Source organism: Dasypus novemcinctus, chromosome 20 (assembly GCF_030445035.2).
Source record: "Dasypus novemcinctus isolate mDasNov1 chromosome 20, mDasNov1.1.hap2, whole genome shotgun sequence".
Classification (NCBI taxonomy): Eukaryota; Metazoa; Chordata; class Mammalia; order Cingulata; family Dasypodidae; genus Dasypus; species Dasypus novemcinctus.
Window position 1 is genome coordinate 52130027 of NC_080692.1, and position 15780 is coordinate 52145806.

Here is a 15780-nt window from a genome sequence, read left to right on the forward strand (position 1 = left end):
GGTTGCCTCTGCTCATCTCAGCCTCACACGTGGCACCCAAATAAATGCACACTGCCTCACATCAGTGTGCGATACATACCTTCATTCTACATTCTTTTAATAAGCCTTCTACAAACTTCCAGTTGGTTTGTGCAATCACTGCAGGAGAAAGGTCTGACAATTTGGGTTGCCTCAGATTTTTTCCTAAACTTCGCACCTCTTGCATATATTTCTAAAAATAAGAGCATTTTAATGCATAAACACCAGATAATTCTTCTCATCAACTTAACCTTACACAAACAAGTGCAGGGAAAAATAAGATGCAAAAAAAGGCCAAGTGTGTATGTGCAAGAGCAATTAAAAGTCCAGTGCCCAAAAGGTAGAAGATGCTCAGACCACCCAACCTTGAACTCCTGTGCAAATGAGCGTGACGGAAACCTAGCAGGGTAAAACTCGCTCTAAGTGAAGTGGCGTGATGTTTACCATTAGTACCTCACGTGCAGTGTCACCAGGTTTAGTTTTCTGGCTGGCATACCCGGGCTGTGGTTAGTCGGGATCACGGCTGGTGTCTACACGTCAAGCCCAAGGGTCTGCGGAAACCCAGGGCTTCTCCAGCCCTCGTTTCCTCCACTCTCTTCCCAGAGGTCGGGAACCTCTGGCCTCGTGGGTCTGGTGCCTTACGTTTGCCTCAGGACCACAGCTGTAGCATTTCTGCTCTAAGTTACACAGGAACTAGCAGTGTGGGGAGGGAGAGATCACAGCAAGATGGTCTCCCATGGGTACATGGGAAACCAAGCCTACCTTAAGGGGGTCCTTGATATTGTAAGAAGCGTGTAAAACCCTCCGCCTTCCTTAACCATAAGGGGTTTGTGCATTTAATGTAGCTCCCTTCTGGAAGAAAAGCAATCTGCTAAATCTGGTCCAAATTAAAAAGATGCCCCTGATGAGGGCCTGGACTGCCCAGTGACACTGTCCACGTCTCCACTGCCCGGGCGAAGGGCGGCACCAACAAAACCCACCACCCTTCCCTTCTAGAAACTCCTAAGGACAGATTTCAAAGTCAAACGGGCTCTTGTGCCCACAGCAACTGTAAATGCTTCTTTCTGCTTCTGATCTTTTTTAGATGGTCAAGAAAAGAAGGGAAAATGGAGAATGAGAGACAACTATCAGCACTAGGGAAATTACATGTAATGAGATGTATAGAGACATCCTGGAGGTCAGTTTTGAAATAAACAAAAGCAGGAAATGAAAACTGTTTCAGAAAAATCCGTCTTAAGACACAGGGCAGGGGCCCTATATGAGAAACACAAAATCCGTACTTCCTGCCATTTCGGGTTGTGCTTGTGCTCTGGAATCCTGCAAATCGGAGACAAAAGGCTGAAGACGATGTTAACTGTTAGATGTCTACAAGTGCCCTGCTTCTCCCCCAGCCTCAACTCCTCCACCTTTAGAACGTGTGCTGACATGGAGAGAACCACTGCAAGACTCGCCTCCCGAGAACAGCCACGTCTCAAACGGCCTAGGCAGAAATACACTGGCTGGGAGACAGGAGTCAGCGGAAAGGCTGGGAAGAAAGCCCGGGGCACTTCCCTTTCCCTAAACAGACAGACATTTAAAGTCAGTAATTGGACTGTTTTATAAAAGGAAACAAGCTCAAGTGGTTTTCCTCTGACCACATTTATTAGCACCCAGCACATCATGTGGGGCCGGTACTTGCCAAGAGTGACCCTGTGGAGCCACGCGCAAAGGCCCCTTCTGAGGCTGCAGGCACAGCTTAGCGCTTGAGCGCCTGCTTCCCGTGTACGAGGTCCTGGGTTCAATCCCCCGTACCTCCTAAAAACAAAAGTCTCCTTCTGAGCATCCTGCTGGAGGCACAGAACCAGCCACAGCCCCTGCTCATGCTCGGAAAGGTAATGCGAGGTAATGCCAAACCTATTACAAAAACAGAGCAGTGCCTGTGAAGCGGGGCTCCTAACAAGGGGTCCGTGAACTTGAACTGAAATTCAAAAAAACGCTGTCCTTGTGGGCACACGTTGGTGTGGGTGTGATATACTTACTAAATATGGCACAGTACAATGTGGACTTAGAAAAGGGTATGTGGAACAAAAAAGGTTAAGAACCCCTGCTTTAAAGTGAGCAAATGATGGTCATGACGCGAATGGCTTTGGGGCAACTGGAGAAAAGGTATATTTTAAGATGAAAAATGGAGAAGAGAAACCTGCCCCAAAGAATGCTACTATAATAACGTCCATTTTTTACATGGGGAAACAAACCCAGATTTCTTCTGAGATATCTGCTACACCTTTCTCATTTCTATCAAAGCCAAAAACAACTAACCACTAGGAGCCCTTATGAAAATATACCTTGAGATTCAACACACCGTGGCCTAGTGCTCTTTAACGCAGGCTTTCCACGAATTTTCTCATAAATACCCTGCCCCTTCGACGGAGGCCGTGTTCACAGAGAAGAGCGTTATGAGGTTAAGTAAGTTCAGGCCACTGTGCCTTCAAGGAGAACCCTACGAGCAGGGCCCGAGGCTGCCCTGCGCTGGCAAACAGCACTGAGAAGTCGGCTGGACAGTGGTCGGGCCCAGGGCCTGCAGCCCCCTGGGCTGTGTGTCTGCAATGTGGCGCAAGTCTCTTGGGCTTTGGCTACAGCATGTCCAGCTGGACAAGGTGACCTCTGAGGCTCACTCAGAACTAAGATTCTATGGCTGATGACTCAACTGTCTGACCACCCGTGTAAAACACAAACCAGGAAGGGTAAATTAAAACGTCACGGAGGGGGAGCCAGTGCAGCACTGGGGGTGAGTGCCGGCTTCCCACGTAAGAGGTCCTGGGTTCAATCCCAGGCCCCGGTAGAGAAAAGCTGTTGGACAATGGATCATGTCTGCGCAATGCTTTTCCTTTATAACCTGGGTTAGCACACACCACCACAAAATGTACGAAACACAAGAGGAAGTGGAGAGCAAACCGAGAGGCTGAGGGTTCAGGCCGCGGGGTGACGGGAGGCATTCTGGCGCTAGTGCACTCAAGTGTGTGGAACGATCAGGGAGCACCAAAGACAAGGCCGGGAAGGCCTACAGAGCACTCTCAGCAGAGGACATACCAGGCAGCACTCAGAGAAGGACTTTTTAGGAAGTCGAGCACGAGCTGGACCCTGATCCCACTCCCAGAGAGCCACGGAGCTCTGACGGACCACACACTCCCCGGGAGGCTGAGGGCAGAGATGAGCCAGTGACAGGAAGAACAGGAAGAGGAGGGCCTGGAGGGAGCAGGCAGAAGTAGAGCCAGCACGCGCACAGAAACGAGGCAGCACGAAGGAAGCGCTGAGCGGGCTAAGGAAATGCTTGGAAGCAATGTAGGAACACAACAAAAAAGCAACACACTTTTGGAATGATGTTATTCTGCCTTATTTCTATACATTTGAGTTTAGAAAATAGTTAATGGAGTCTCTAATTGCATTTTTTTGACCACAAGAAATAATCAAAACTTCCCTATAATTAATTCAAATTGAGTGTAACTATGCCTTTATTTTCAAATAGTACAAATAAAGCAAGAGCATCTTAATTTAAAACACTTTTGAAATGGTTTTAAAATGGTGTTAGAAAGCCAGGGACAAAGCACTGGCAATGCATCCTTCCAAGAAGTGCAGACATTTCTAAGTTTCAAGCATAACTTAAATGTAATGAATTCCCCTACATATTAGGTTAAAGTTAATGCTTAAATTTCTCTCTCTACTGGAAACATACTGACCAAAAATCTATCCTAAGCTTAGGCTTTACTGCATGTGGTACACAAACAGACTTGTTTTAAAGCCCTGCTTTAGGTGGACTGGAATTACAAAAGTGGAAAATGGGTGTTTTCTTCCATAAGTCAGCACAAAAGGGTTTAAAATATGACTGACCCAGTTTTCAAAAGAGCCGTGAAGCTACACATGACACATGGCCCGGGGGCCCAGGAAGCCGCCCGGGGGCACGTACCTCCCTCAGGTCGCAGTCCAGGCTGGCGGGCTCCGAGGGCTGGCGGAGGCGCTCCTTCCTGCGCTGGGAGGTGGCACTGCGGCTGACCCAGCGACTGGAGCGGGACGGCGCCAAGACAGACAAGGAAACAAGAGGTGCAGCTTATTTGAAAACAGAATTAACTGTTCAACACAAGACTGGCAATACCTACCTTCCAATCAATTTTTGTTTTATAAATATTAGCATATATAAAAACAGCTCTATTGAGATGTAAATTACATACCACGTGAATCGCCCACTTTGTAAAGAACACAATTCAGTAGTTTTTTAGCATATTCACCGTTGTACAACCATCACAACCGTTTTTGAGAACTGCGATGAGGCCAGAGCAGCACAGGGCGCTGCTGACGGCTGAACTCGGGGTGCTGGACAGTCCCTGGCTCGGCCTGACCACCCGATGTGCAGCAGGGGCCTTTGCTTGCTCACAATCAGGATTACGGATGAATAATTTTTCTTTTAATGGATTTGTAGGATCTCCTCCAAATTACTGACATAGAATTACTGAACACAGAATTACTGATGTCTAGTGTCCCCAAAGAACAAATCAAACTTAAGGAATTCACCCTTTTCAAGGATTCTTTCTCATCGTGAGGTTCAAGTCGAGGACCCTCTTCTGGAAACGGGCCCCGAGATCCCTTGGGCGCTGAATGTAAGGACGCCGGCCCGGCTCTTCTCCCCGACCGCCTCTGACAGGTTCCCAGGACTGCCGAGCACCAGCTCAGCGCCTCCTCCCTGCTCCTCTGGCTCTGTAACAGTTTTCTCTGCCACTGACTGGTGTGCACCTGGCGACCTCTAGTTCTAAAATCCTGTAGCTCCGAGGTAACACCTGCTCGGCAATTAGCTGAGGTGCCCCAGCCCCCGAGTCCTGCCCTGGATGCCGCCGGGGCTTGTGCGAGCCTCTCTGCGGCCAGCGGAGCCCCCGCAGCTCCCGGTTAGCACGCAGAACTCCAGCCCCCAGAGGGCCACCAGGCCCCCGCACCTCCATCCTCTTCAGGCAGGTGTTTCCTTCCCTGCCAAGGAAAGTACGATGACGGGGACCGGCCCGACGATGCTGGGTCCAGGAGGCCAAACGCCCCCCTTGCCGCTCGGCTCGGTCACGCAGAGCCAGGCGACCACCGGAGCCCCTCGGCCTCAGAGACCCTTGCTGTCCTCTCCACACCAACTCCCACCCTTGCCTCAGCAGCTGTTCCACGCCTCGACTGCCCCTGAGACGCCCTGTGCTTTCCTTCCCTTCTGAGCCCAAGTCTGTACCCTGCCCTAATGCCCTCCTGCCCCGCAGGCCCAACATGGACCGGTACTCCCTCCTTGTCCTCGGCCAGCAGGTCAGCTCTGAGCCCCTCAGGACCACCCGAGTGTAACCTGCCCCTCAACTCTCCCCGAGGACCATGCACACCTCTCCTGGGCCTGAACCGCCTCCACTCGGCCAACGCCCCCTCCTTTTCTCCTACCCAAGTGATGCCTCGCAAAGACGCGCATCTTTCTTCTAAACCACAGAATAAAATACATTAGCCACAACTCGAAACTACTTCCTCCACAGTCTCCCTGACCAATAATCTCTTTCCCCAACCTGTTTCATTAATCTCCCCCTTTCTTGAATCGCCAATTTTTCTCTCTCAACTGAGTATTTCCCTTCAGGCTTGCAAGAAGATTGGTTTCCTGCTTGACCCTCTGTAGTTATGTTTAAATCTCACCATTCTTCTCAGGTAATAATTCTTAAGAAGAAAAGCTTAGGTCTAAGGCCTCTACTTACTTACCACTGGAGCTTCAGCTCATCTCCAATCAACTCTGTCCCCTGTAAATGCTCTTGACAAAGTCTCTGACACCTCTGTCAGATCCAATGGATATTACTCAGTGTTCAGTTTACTCGACCCCCCTGCTACGTCTATATTGCCAATCACTCATTCTGCTTTAAAACACTATTTTCAACTACTTTAGTGTTTCTAACAGGATTAAGCTCTCTCACCTTTGAGAATTTGTCTAAGTTTTCACCCAACTTCTATTCATTTTTCAGATAGCTTAGATGCCGTTATTTTTCAGAAAGTATTCCATGACTCCTTAAATCTAAATCAGTTACTCCTTCTATATTATTTTCCAATTCTAGTACAGATCATGGTGCATAATCATATTACACATCTCTACTTTTTATAAAATTCTCTATCCTATAAACCCTTGAAAACTTGTATCTTGGCAGAGCCTACCACATCACCTGCTCCTTCTATACATACAGAGATGCAGTCCAACATTTTAGTTTATCACAGCATATATGCAAGAGCAAATTCTGTTATTTTCTTTATTTCAGTACTCACATTCTGGCACTTAAATGCTCCTGAAATCAGAATGCATCTTTCAATCCATGTATATGTTTAATGTATAATTTTTCTAAAAAGCTTTTGAATTAACAGACCTTATAACTAACAGTGACTTAGAATCAAGGAACTGTACTAGAAACAAGCTACGTGCTCGACAGTGTATGGTGGCATATGATGAAATACCATATAGTTATTTTAAAAAAGAAAATTCTAAGACTATTAATATGGGAGAGTACACATGAGACAATAAATGAAAAAATCAAGACAGAGCATTGATAAACAATATAACCTTGTTTTTTTAACAAGTTTGGGTACACACATACCTCTCCCCGCCCCTCCCTCGAGGATCCATGCAACAAAGAGTATAACACCACACACTAACATCTCACAGTGGTGGGATTATGGGTGGTTTTTAAAATTTACCCCATCACTTTCTAGTGAGTATATATTATTTTATACCAAGTGATTTTTAAAAATTTCTCTGGTCTTGATCTATCATCCCCATGAATTATGTATTCATTGCACTGTTGTAAGAATATTTATTTGTGCATATATCTTTGACAACACAGAACTAAGCATAATTTTCAAAGTGAATTTATATTTTTACCATTCAGGAAAAGCCATATTATATTACTGACAACAATTTACTATCTTCTTCTTTATTTTTTATTTATAAGGTATCCAATTTACAAAAAGCTTAAAATGGGAACGCTGCTTCTTTGGTTGCTTTGTAAATAATTTATGCATGCCTTTGGTTTCAAGCTTCTGAATCATCTCATTTCAGTCTGCTATTTAGAGGAACACTGAATAATTATGGTAAAAATGGCAGCAAGGAAGACAGCCCCTCTTTAAAGTAGTTTGAAAAAAAGGAATAGGTTTATATCAAGACAAAAATGTGCAAAGATCTAGTTATAGATCTTTTTTAAGTGGAATCCTTGGAAATGTCCCTATAGCAAAGGATGAATGTAAGGCTGTAAAATGGATACAAAGAGAATCAGGATAATTGCAAAGGAGGATCCAGAAAAAAGATATTAAGAATGTGAAACAGAATATAAACACCAGATGATGAACTTATACAATAAATAAAGAGATGGAGCAGAATATAAATGGTGGAACATTTCCCTTGGAAAGCAAAAGTGGAAAAGGCTTTAGAAAAAGAAAAGGATAAAGATTAACTTACATATATAAGATTATACTTGCTATACTATGTGGGACAAAACGCCTTATTTAATTTTACTTTCAAAAAGAAAGGAGCAACTGCTTAAGAATATTACTATGAAGTCCACACATTTTTGGTCTTATTGAGTAATTAGTTTACTCTTTGCATTATTAAACCTCATTTACTGAAAAAAATTTTCCCAAAGGCAACCACAGTTGCCAAAATACTAAAGACTGTTTATTTGCTTCTGCTTCTAAGCAGCATATTAAATTCTCTCTGACAGGTGATGGACGATTTACACAGGCTGACTAGCATGGTTATAAATTCCTTTTACACCCTGCAGTTAGTTCTGAGATCTTTTCCTTTCAGCTATAATCTACCTGAAAATGTAACATGTGAAGCTCAATGTGGAAATGAGAAACCTGGAGATTTTATATAAGGTTTCAAGGCAAAAGGATAGCACCATTAGATTTTAAAATTCAAATCATCCCTCCTAATCACTCTGTACTTTCCTGCCCAGCTTTATTTTGCATCATAACTTTGATCTTTATCTTACTTGCTATTTATTTTACATAGTAAGTTTCATTATTGTTTGTTTCCTTGCCCTTGAAAGTGGGGATTTTTGTTTTGTTCATTACTAAACTCGTGAATACAGAATCCCAGTAGAGGACCTAGCATAGAGCACGGGCTCCATAAATATCTCTAAATGAATGAATGAGCAATCTAATGCTATCAAATATTGAAATTAACTCTATTCATATCAAAGAGATTCAAACAACTAGGATATTTTACAAACATAAAAAATGACTGACACTCAAGCTGTTCTCATGGAAAACCCTCATCCACTGCTGGGATAGAACACAGTACCTGGAGACCTGGAGAGCTGCAGCCCCGGAAGAGCCAACCTCTCGGCACCGTTTAAGTTCACTGTTTATAAAAACAGGGGCAGCTCTTCACCTAAGGCCCTAGAAATCCTCTATATTAGTTAAGGTACCTCTCGCAGCCATTAGCTACTTGCTTCAGCCTTGTAAACAGCATATTAAGTTCCCTCTAGGTGCTTTCCTCCTAAGATTTCAACATAAACACATTTGTTAAAGGAGGGGAGGATTTCATTCTGAATACGTTTTTCTACCTTTCTAGTGAATCATCCTCCAAATTCTGTTTCCATTTAAGTTGAGAGAGCATATTGAAATAAAAGAGCTCAAAGCTGTTTTTAAAAATGTCTTGTTAATTTACTTTTCTGGTGTTCCTTTTCCAAATATTTAAAAGGATAACTGGCACCTGTCTTTGAGGAGACACTAGAGAGAACACAGTGCGAGCCCACAGGCCTGGGTTCCAGTCCTGGCTCACGGGCAGCAGCCTGGCTCCCGGGTCAGGGGCCTCATCTCAGCTTCACGGAGCTCTTCACCGGGGAAGACAGCCCCTCAGGACCCACCTTGCTTCCCCAAGTACTAACCCATCTTCTTCATGTCACTCCTAACAGAGCTGCTTAAGGCAGACATGAGACATTTGAGGCCCTTCCAATCGGGAAGGAGCGCACTAGATGGGTCTAATGGCTATGCTAAACTCCCCATGTGCAATATTTCAGGTTCTTCAAACTTCCTTGGGGGCTATGAAGCACAATTTCCATCTCTGAAGGCAATAAAAGGCAAGAGCTGCCCTTGGGTATATGTGCATTTGAGTGGCACAGACAAGTAGCATATGTAATAGTAGATCTAGGTTTGAATCCTCATTCCACCACTTCTGAACTGTACGATCTTGGTGCAAGTTGCTGAACCTCTCTGAACTTCACTTATAAAATGGGTATAATAATATAGACTTGTCACAAGGATTAGAGAGCTAATATACTAATGCAGTCAGTAGAAAAGCTAGCACAGAGAACCTGTTCAATACTATTAACTAGTATTTTTGGCAGCATTATCTCTATATCCACCCCTTTTCTGGCAGAGAAGCCTCCACTGGCAGGTAAGGTATATTTGAAGGCAGAAAAAAAAAGAGGCTAGAAGGGAGTGCATAATTACTTTAAATAAACCGGTGATTAAATTTTCCAGATTTTTAAACTGAGATCTGTAAGGGAATGGAGATTTATAAATATAAATACAAGATTCTACAAGGAAAAGAAACAGCAGCCAAGGCATCCAGTACTATATCTGTTTCACTTCTATTCGAGAACATCAACATTCTCCCCTTTGAAGTACCTGCCGTCACTAACTTTTTCACATTTGGATCTAAATGAATCAATAACTCTAATTCAGACACATTTCAGAAACTTACTTATATGAACATCTTCAGCTAGTCAGTAGGAAAATAGCAAGGACTTCACTCCTTTCAGGTTATTAAAAATATGACATTAACACAACAGTAATAACAAAACTAAACTAAAAAATAATAATAAATTAAAAACTCAAAAAAAGGAAAAAATTTATAAGTATGACTAAGTAAAAGCTTGGAAATAATAATACACTATTTCAGCATTTACATGTATACCAAGAAATCCAGAATACCACAGGATGTAGCTTAGTACAGTGCTTATTAAATTTAAAAATTCAAGTTTTAAAAATCACAAGGTAATTAGGGGAATGCAAGTTTACCATCACATACTATAAAAATAATTGACTATGTTTCCTTTTTTCTTTCCCGACAGAATCATGACAAGCATTTTGGGAAATAAAGAGGTAAGTACCCACAATTCTGAAACCACACAGTTTAGTAAGTCACCTAGAAGGTAAAAACATTGTACTTTCATTTTTAGTTTGGGCCATCTGGGTCAAAGGCGTAATTTCACCTTCTTATTCCCCTCGCTGATTCTCTAGTTGCCTCCTGACAAGTCAGGTAGCTCAGCACCACTTTCATTTCGTGTACCCAGTCTCTTACTTCAGTCTATTCCATTTCTTTGTCATTGCCTGGCCTCTTTTCATTTCCTTTCTCTGAGCCTCTTTAATAAGAATACAGATGTAGTACAATGTCAGAATTTTCACATGAGAAAAGAGGCAACTGACTCCAATTTGCTGAAGGTTCCTAAGCTGGTTAGTGGTCAGGAATGAGCTAAATTCCAGAACGGCTGATTTGAGATTCCAAGCTCTTTGTTCTAACTTATCATATTCCCCAGTAATACTCTCATTTGCTTCCTTCCTTGCAAACTTCTTTATCACTCGCTTGTATCTGCCTAAAATGAAGAAACCCCTAGACTTTAAACCCTAAACTCTGTTTCCAATTTTCACCCTTTCAGATAGACAGTACTAACACTAGCATTTACAGTGGGGTTATTCCCAAGAGCCTATTAATTGAAAGAGAACAAAAAAAGAAGGCTATTAAAGTCTCTATCCTTTAGATTTTTTAACACGACAAAAGTCAAATACTGGGAGATATTGAGTGCCTGCTTCTCACATGGAAGGTCCTGGGTTCAGTTCCTGGTGCCTCCTAAAAACAAAACAATGAAAAAAAACCCAAACAACAAGCAAACAAATGAAAAAAAACAACTCAGGAGAGCCAATGTGGCTCAGTGACTGAGCGCTGGCTTCCCACATGAGGTCCCGGTTCAATCCTGGGCACCTCAAAAGAAGGAAAAAAATAAAAATAAGAGAGTCAAAGACTCATAGTGTCAGTCCATATTAATTTGGTCTTTAAACAGTAATCAGAGGGATGAGGTATTTAATGGTGAAGCACGGCCCCCTTGGAGCTGCAGGGCACCCACTCTTCATTTAGCCCTTCAACCAGCTATGCAATGAAGTATGTGCTTACTTGTTATTGGCTGGTCCTGCTGCCAAGACATCAGACTGTAACTTTGGGAAGAACCCTTGCTCATATTTGCCTTGACCAATTTTCATATCAAGGAGATGTGGGTGAATTGCAGTGTGATCCATTTTCATCAGTCGTTGCTCAATTGATTGGGCTATAAATTAATTTTTTAACAAATTAGAGACATTTTATTGGCTATTGCCTTTTAAAAATGCTGCTTCTACTCATACACACACAGGGAATTCAATCTTTCTGACATCTGAAAATAGATTTTTACAAAGGCTCTTAAAAATCAGCATAATGTATAAGTCTAAAAAGGTTAATTATAAGTAAATATTGGATGATTAATTTTCATAAATATTTTCTGCTGAGCAGTGGGAATTTAAAAAACTACAATTTAGAATTGAAACAGTATAAGTGGTAAATTCAATATTCTTAAATAAAATAAGGTTTTAATTACAACATTAAAGAAAATGATGGCAACCCACAATATTTTCTTGAGCTGAGACAATGCAAAGGAAAGGAAAAAGCAAGCACTGTGGTTGTATTACTTTATTTCCTTGCACAAAGGCCCATTAAATAATCATGCTTCTCTATTTGTAAAAATAAGGAACACTGTGAAGTTTAAATATCTCACTTTTAGTCACAGTAACATTTTATTAGTAGGAGTTACTTAGGAGTGTTTATTAGATCAAGAGGGGTAATGCAGAGAAAAATAAAACAAGTAGGCATTTACAAAAATGCCCAGAGCATAAGAAGCTGGCCTTTTAAAGAATAAAATAGTTTAAAGATAAAAGACAGGAACTGCTCAACATTTCTATTTTAAAACCACTAATACTTAAGAATACTGGAGGACACAGAAATAGTGGCTATTTCTCAGGTATAAAATATGACCTTGAATGCTTTTATAAACTGAATTTGCAAGAGAAAAAATAATATGTGAAAAGCAAGACTAGGTCTCCAATTCTTTGTCTAGCCATGACTAAAAGGGGAGAACAAGCAGAGATCGTGGGTGTCCGATAAACAAAACCCATGGGAACGTCTAATCTTGTGAATTAAGGGAATTAAAATGGCATCTCGTAAGTATTTCATAGAGTCCATTAAGTTTGTCCCTTTTCAATATCAATAGGTTTTCCCGATTTGGGCCCTGCCACCCCTCCTCGCGTCCAGCCCAGGCTGCCCCCAGCCAGGAGCCTGCCTGACTGCAGTACTGAAGGACACTCTGCAACGTCACCATTGTCCTCTACGCCTTAACTCCAAAATGCTAGACACATATTTGGAGTTTCCTTAATTTCTCTTCATGACCTGTAAGAATATAAAACTTGTTTTAATGTGAAATGACACTGGATCTTTTAATTTTCAACGGATTTCTCTCCTCCTCCCCCTGCTCTCTACAATCCTACTTAATGCTTTCTATGCTTCCCAATATTTATAAAACACAATTAACAAGTGGTTTAGGCAAAATACTGCCATGAAATTCTCTCAAGTCCCTGGCAATTTTATGTTCCATGAAATACTACAAAATTCCCTGTCAATGACTGCCTCTGCCCTCACCACGAAAGAAAAAATTAGCTTTAGTTTTTCCACTGGATTTAAAATAACAAAGAAAGCCATGTGATACTGAGTTTTCTCCTTTAGTTGAGAAGCTTTTAAAAACAAAAAACATAATTCACAATGAATTACCCTAGGGTTTATATTTCAAATTGCCATACAGAGCATAATGCAACATTATTTTTCAGCGATTATATTCCCAGTGGATAGCGGACATTCAGAAATTATCAAATGCCTACTCTGAAAGGTCAGGGGCCTGTTAGACTTTTGGTAAAGAAAAAGAAAATGCTGAATAACAGTCAACTTCTTTCCTCACAGAAACCGTGAGGTTCCGGTGCCACACTATCAACAGAAGATAGCATCTGCCTAAAGAGGTAACTTTAGTTCAAAATTCCTTTTATTTAGAGGCAAAACAAAAACAAAAGAAAACAGAAAAATTTGTCAACAACAAAACCCCAATCTGCTTTTTTTGGGGTGGCCGTGATGGTGGGAGAACATTTACCTGCTTAAAACAGCGACCACGTCATTAATGAGGCAGGCATCACAGCCAGCGCAAGCGCTGTACTGCTGAGAAGTCCTTCATAAAGTACGCCCTTCGGAGGCTGCTATCTGGGCCTACACTCCCTTTCATGTATGGACGTCGCAGTGACACTTTTTCAGGGTTCCCGTGATGTCAGCGGGGTAGGAAGTCCAGGGCAGTTGTGGTGGCGTCTGGAGGCCGGCCACCACTGGACTGCGCCCCTCTCCACGCAGGCACAGCCGGGTCCACCCCCTCCTCCGGGAGCTCCAGACAGCGGAGGAGGCTCCGAGGACCTGCCCCTGCCGGGCCAACGGGCTGACTCAGCAGAGCCACCAGCGCTCCAGGGCACCCAGAAGCCCCCTTGAAATGCGCGGAGACCACAGCCCACCCTGTGGCTTCCTCAGGCGGAAGAGGCAAGCAAGCGGAAAGAGCTGCACATCTGCTGCCCCCTTCCTCTCCAGAGGAAAAACGTTCTCAAGGAGGCCCTAGGTTGAGGGGAACGCCAACGAAGGACGGGGTGCTCGGGTGAAGAGCGCGGCTGAGTGGGCACTGCAGGGGCGAGGAGCCAGGCACCGGTTCTCGAGGGGTGGGGCTGGCACATCTCAGGGCTCTTTGCTGAAGGGCACTAACGTGGTGCTGGACCTGCAGTGCCACAGCCGGTCCCACGCGGCTCACACCGCGGCCTCAGCTGTCACGAGCCGTCGACCACAGGAAGTCGCTGCACCTCGCTTTTCCCGATCGTGCAACGAGGACAGTAATAACAGAAAATAAAGGCAAGGGTGCCTAGCTCTGTCGTCGCTCAATCAAACGCACGCGGACAGGGGCAGCTGGGCACGCGGTGAGTACACAGGGAACGGGGCTTATCTCAGGAGCCACGCCGCACCGTCGGCCTCGCTGGCCAGGACTCTGCAGTTACCTGCCAGAGGGCAAACTGGGGTCAGGGCTGGGAGGACCTCTAATAGGAGAGTGAGAATCCAGGGAATTTATGTCAGTAAAAGAATTAAACAAAGCTATCCTAATTAATGGTATCACTAAGGCAAATTTAATGTTTGTGCTTGCTACTTCTTTATATAAATCAGGCAACATCTCAGATTTACTATTTTAAATGAATACTTACCTTTTCTTGGATTAAGAGAAAAGAGGTGAGAACTGAAAAGGCAATGTAAATAGCAAGATATAAATTAACATTTTCCCATTGAGGCAATAAAGAGAATAAGACAAAAACCACAGTAACCTTCAACTTATTATTGCCTTCCTCTTTCTAACCGAAGAAGAGGAAAGTCAAGTTGGAATGAGATGGCCATTAACTCAGATACAGAAGGAAACAAACCTGTAGAAAGCATCCCTTGATTTGGTGCCAGGATTAATGAACAAAGGAGTCTAAAATTAAGAATTAATTTTGTGGTAGGTAAGGCCAACAATATGTACGAAAAATTACAGATTTTAACTTGATTTCAAAAGGCATGGCATGGCCAATGTACCTGCTTCTTTTAAACTGCTGCATTTCTGATATATAGATGTCCGCAAGGTAGGTGCCCTTACATTATACAGTTTCATTTTCTCAATCCGAGAGTCAAAGACCCGAAGCAAAGGATCCTTCTCCTCCCACTGAGACATAATTTTGTTATCAATAAAGGTGGCGAACATCTGTGTTTCAATGAAGCGTGAAAGAAACGGCAGGTAGGGCTCAGGCTGATCACACAGAAAGGAAGCCTGCAATGAGACAAGTCACAGATTTAGCACCAAGAGCTCAACACTGTATGGTGAATCTGAGAACTATGTGTTGCTGAGATAATTCTTTACTCTTTAATCTTTTAATCTTATACAGTGCTGACCCCTAAAATAAAAAAAAACAAAATACTTGGGAATTCACTTTTCCTTCCTTTCTTCTAAATCCATAGAATTTAACAGGTCACTCAAGTCTTCAGGACCAATCTTATCTTCCAAAGCAGACCGACACGCTGACCCTCAAGACCGCTGCGCAGGGGAGAGGGCATCAAGGGAAGGGTGGACAAGGCGCTCTGGTCGCCGTCATCCACTTCACTCTGTGCAGTTTGGCTCCCGTCTCCCCCGTGGGGTGAAGTAATCTCTCCTGCCTTTGGTCCCTAGCCTACGCGATGTACCTCCAAGCTCTACGGCAGTGAGGGGATTAACTGATACAGTAACGATACACATACACTAGCAATAACCTTAAAAAACATGGAATTTGTGCTTATGGGTGAGCACTTGTTCTTTCAAGTGGATGTTTTTCCAGGCCTCGACTCTGTTTGAGACTGACAGACAAGTGTTAATTCAAGATCAGACTCCTTCCAGACTGTGTGACACAACAGTCTGGCCTTTAACAACCTAAGAGAGAGAGAGATGCCCGAAAAGCAGTAGCAAGCTGTTGGAAAAGGAGTGCAACAAGTCGCAGCTCCTGTTACCAGCTTGTCTACTGCCTCGAATGGCTGAGTGAATTGTAATCTGTTTCCTAAACAAGTGTGTTCAGTTCTTTTCATCGTTC

The 15780-nt window shown here is 43.3% G+C and overlaps 1 protein-coding gene across 4 annotated transcripts in view; it reads right to left on the bottom strand.

Annotated features, from left to right (window-relative positions):
* The window catches only part of DENND5B (DENN domain containing 5B), a 205063-nt gene that overhangs the window by 65282 nt on the left and 124001 nt on the right, over window positions 1–15780 (bottom strand). For 2 of the 4 annotated variants that reach the window (XM_058283014.2, XM_058283012.2), the window contains 5 exons: window positions 14759–14990; window positions 11210–11360; window positions 3962–4055; window positions 3088–3243; window positions 80–211 (listed from right to left, as the gene is read on the bottom strand). In XM_058283014.2, the coding sequence (XP_058138997.1) occupies window positions 80–211; window positions 3088–3243; window positions 3962–4055; window positions 11210–11360; window positions 14759–14990 (765 nt within the window). The remainder of the gene's footprint in view (window positions 1–79; window positions 212–3087; window positions 3244–3961; window positions 4056–11209; window positions 11361–14758; window positions 14991–15780) is intronic. The other 2 variants (XM_058283016.2, XM_058283015.2) reach the window with 1 other exon arrangement.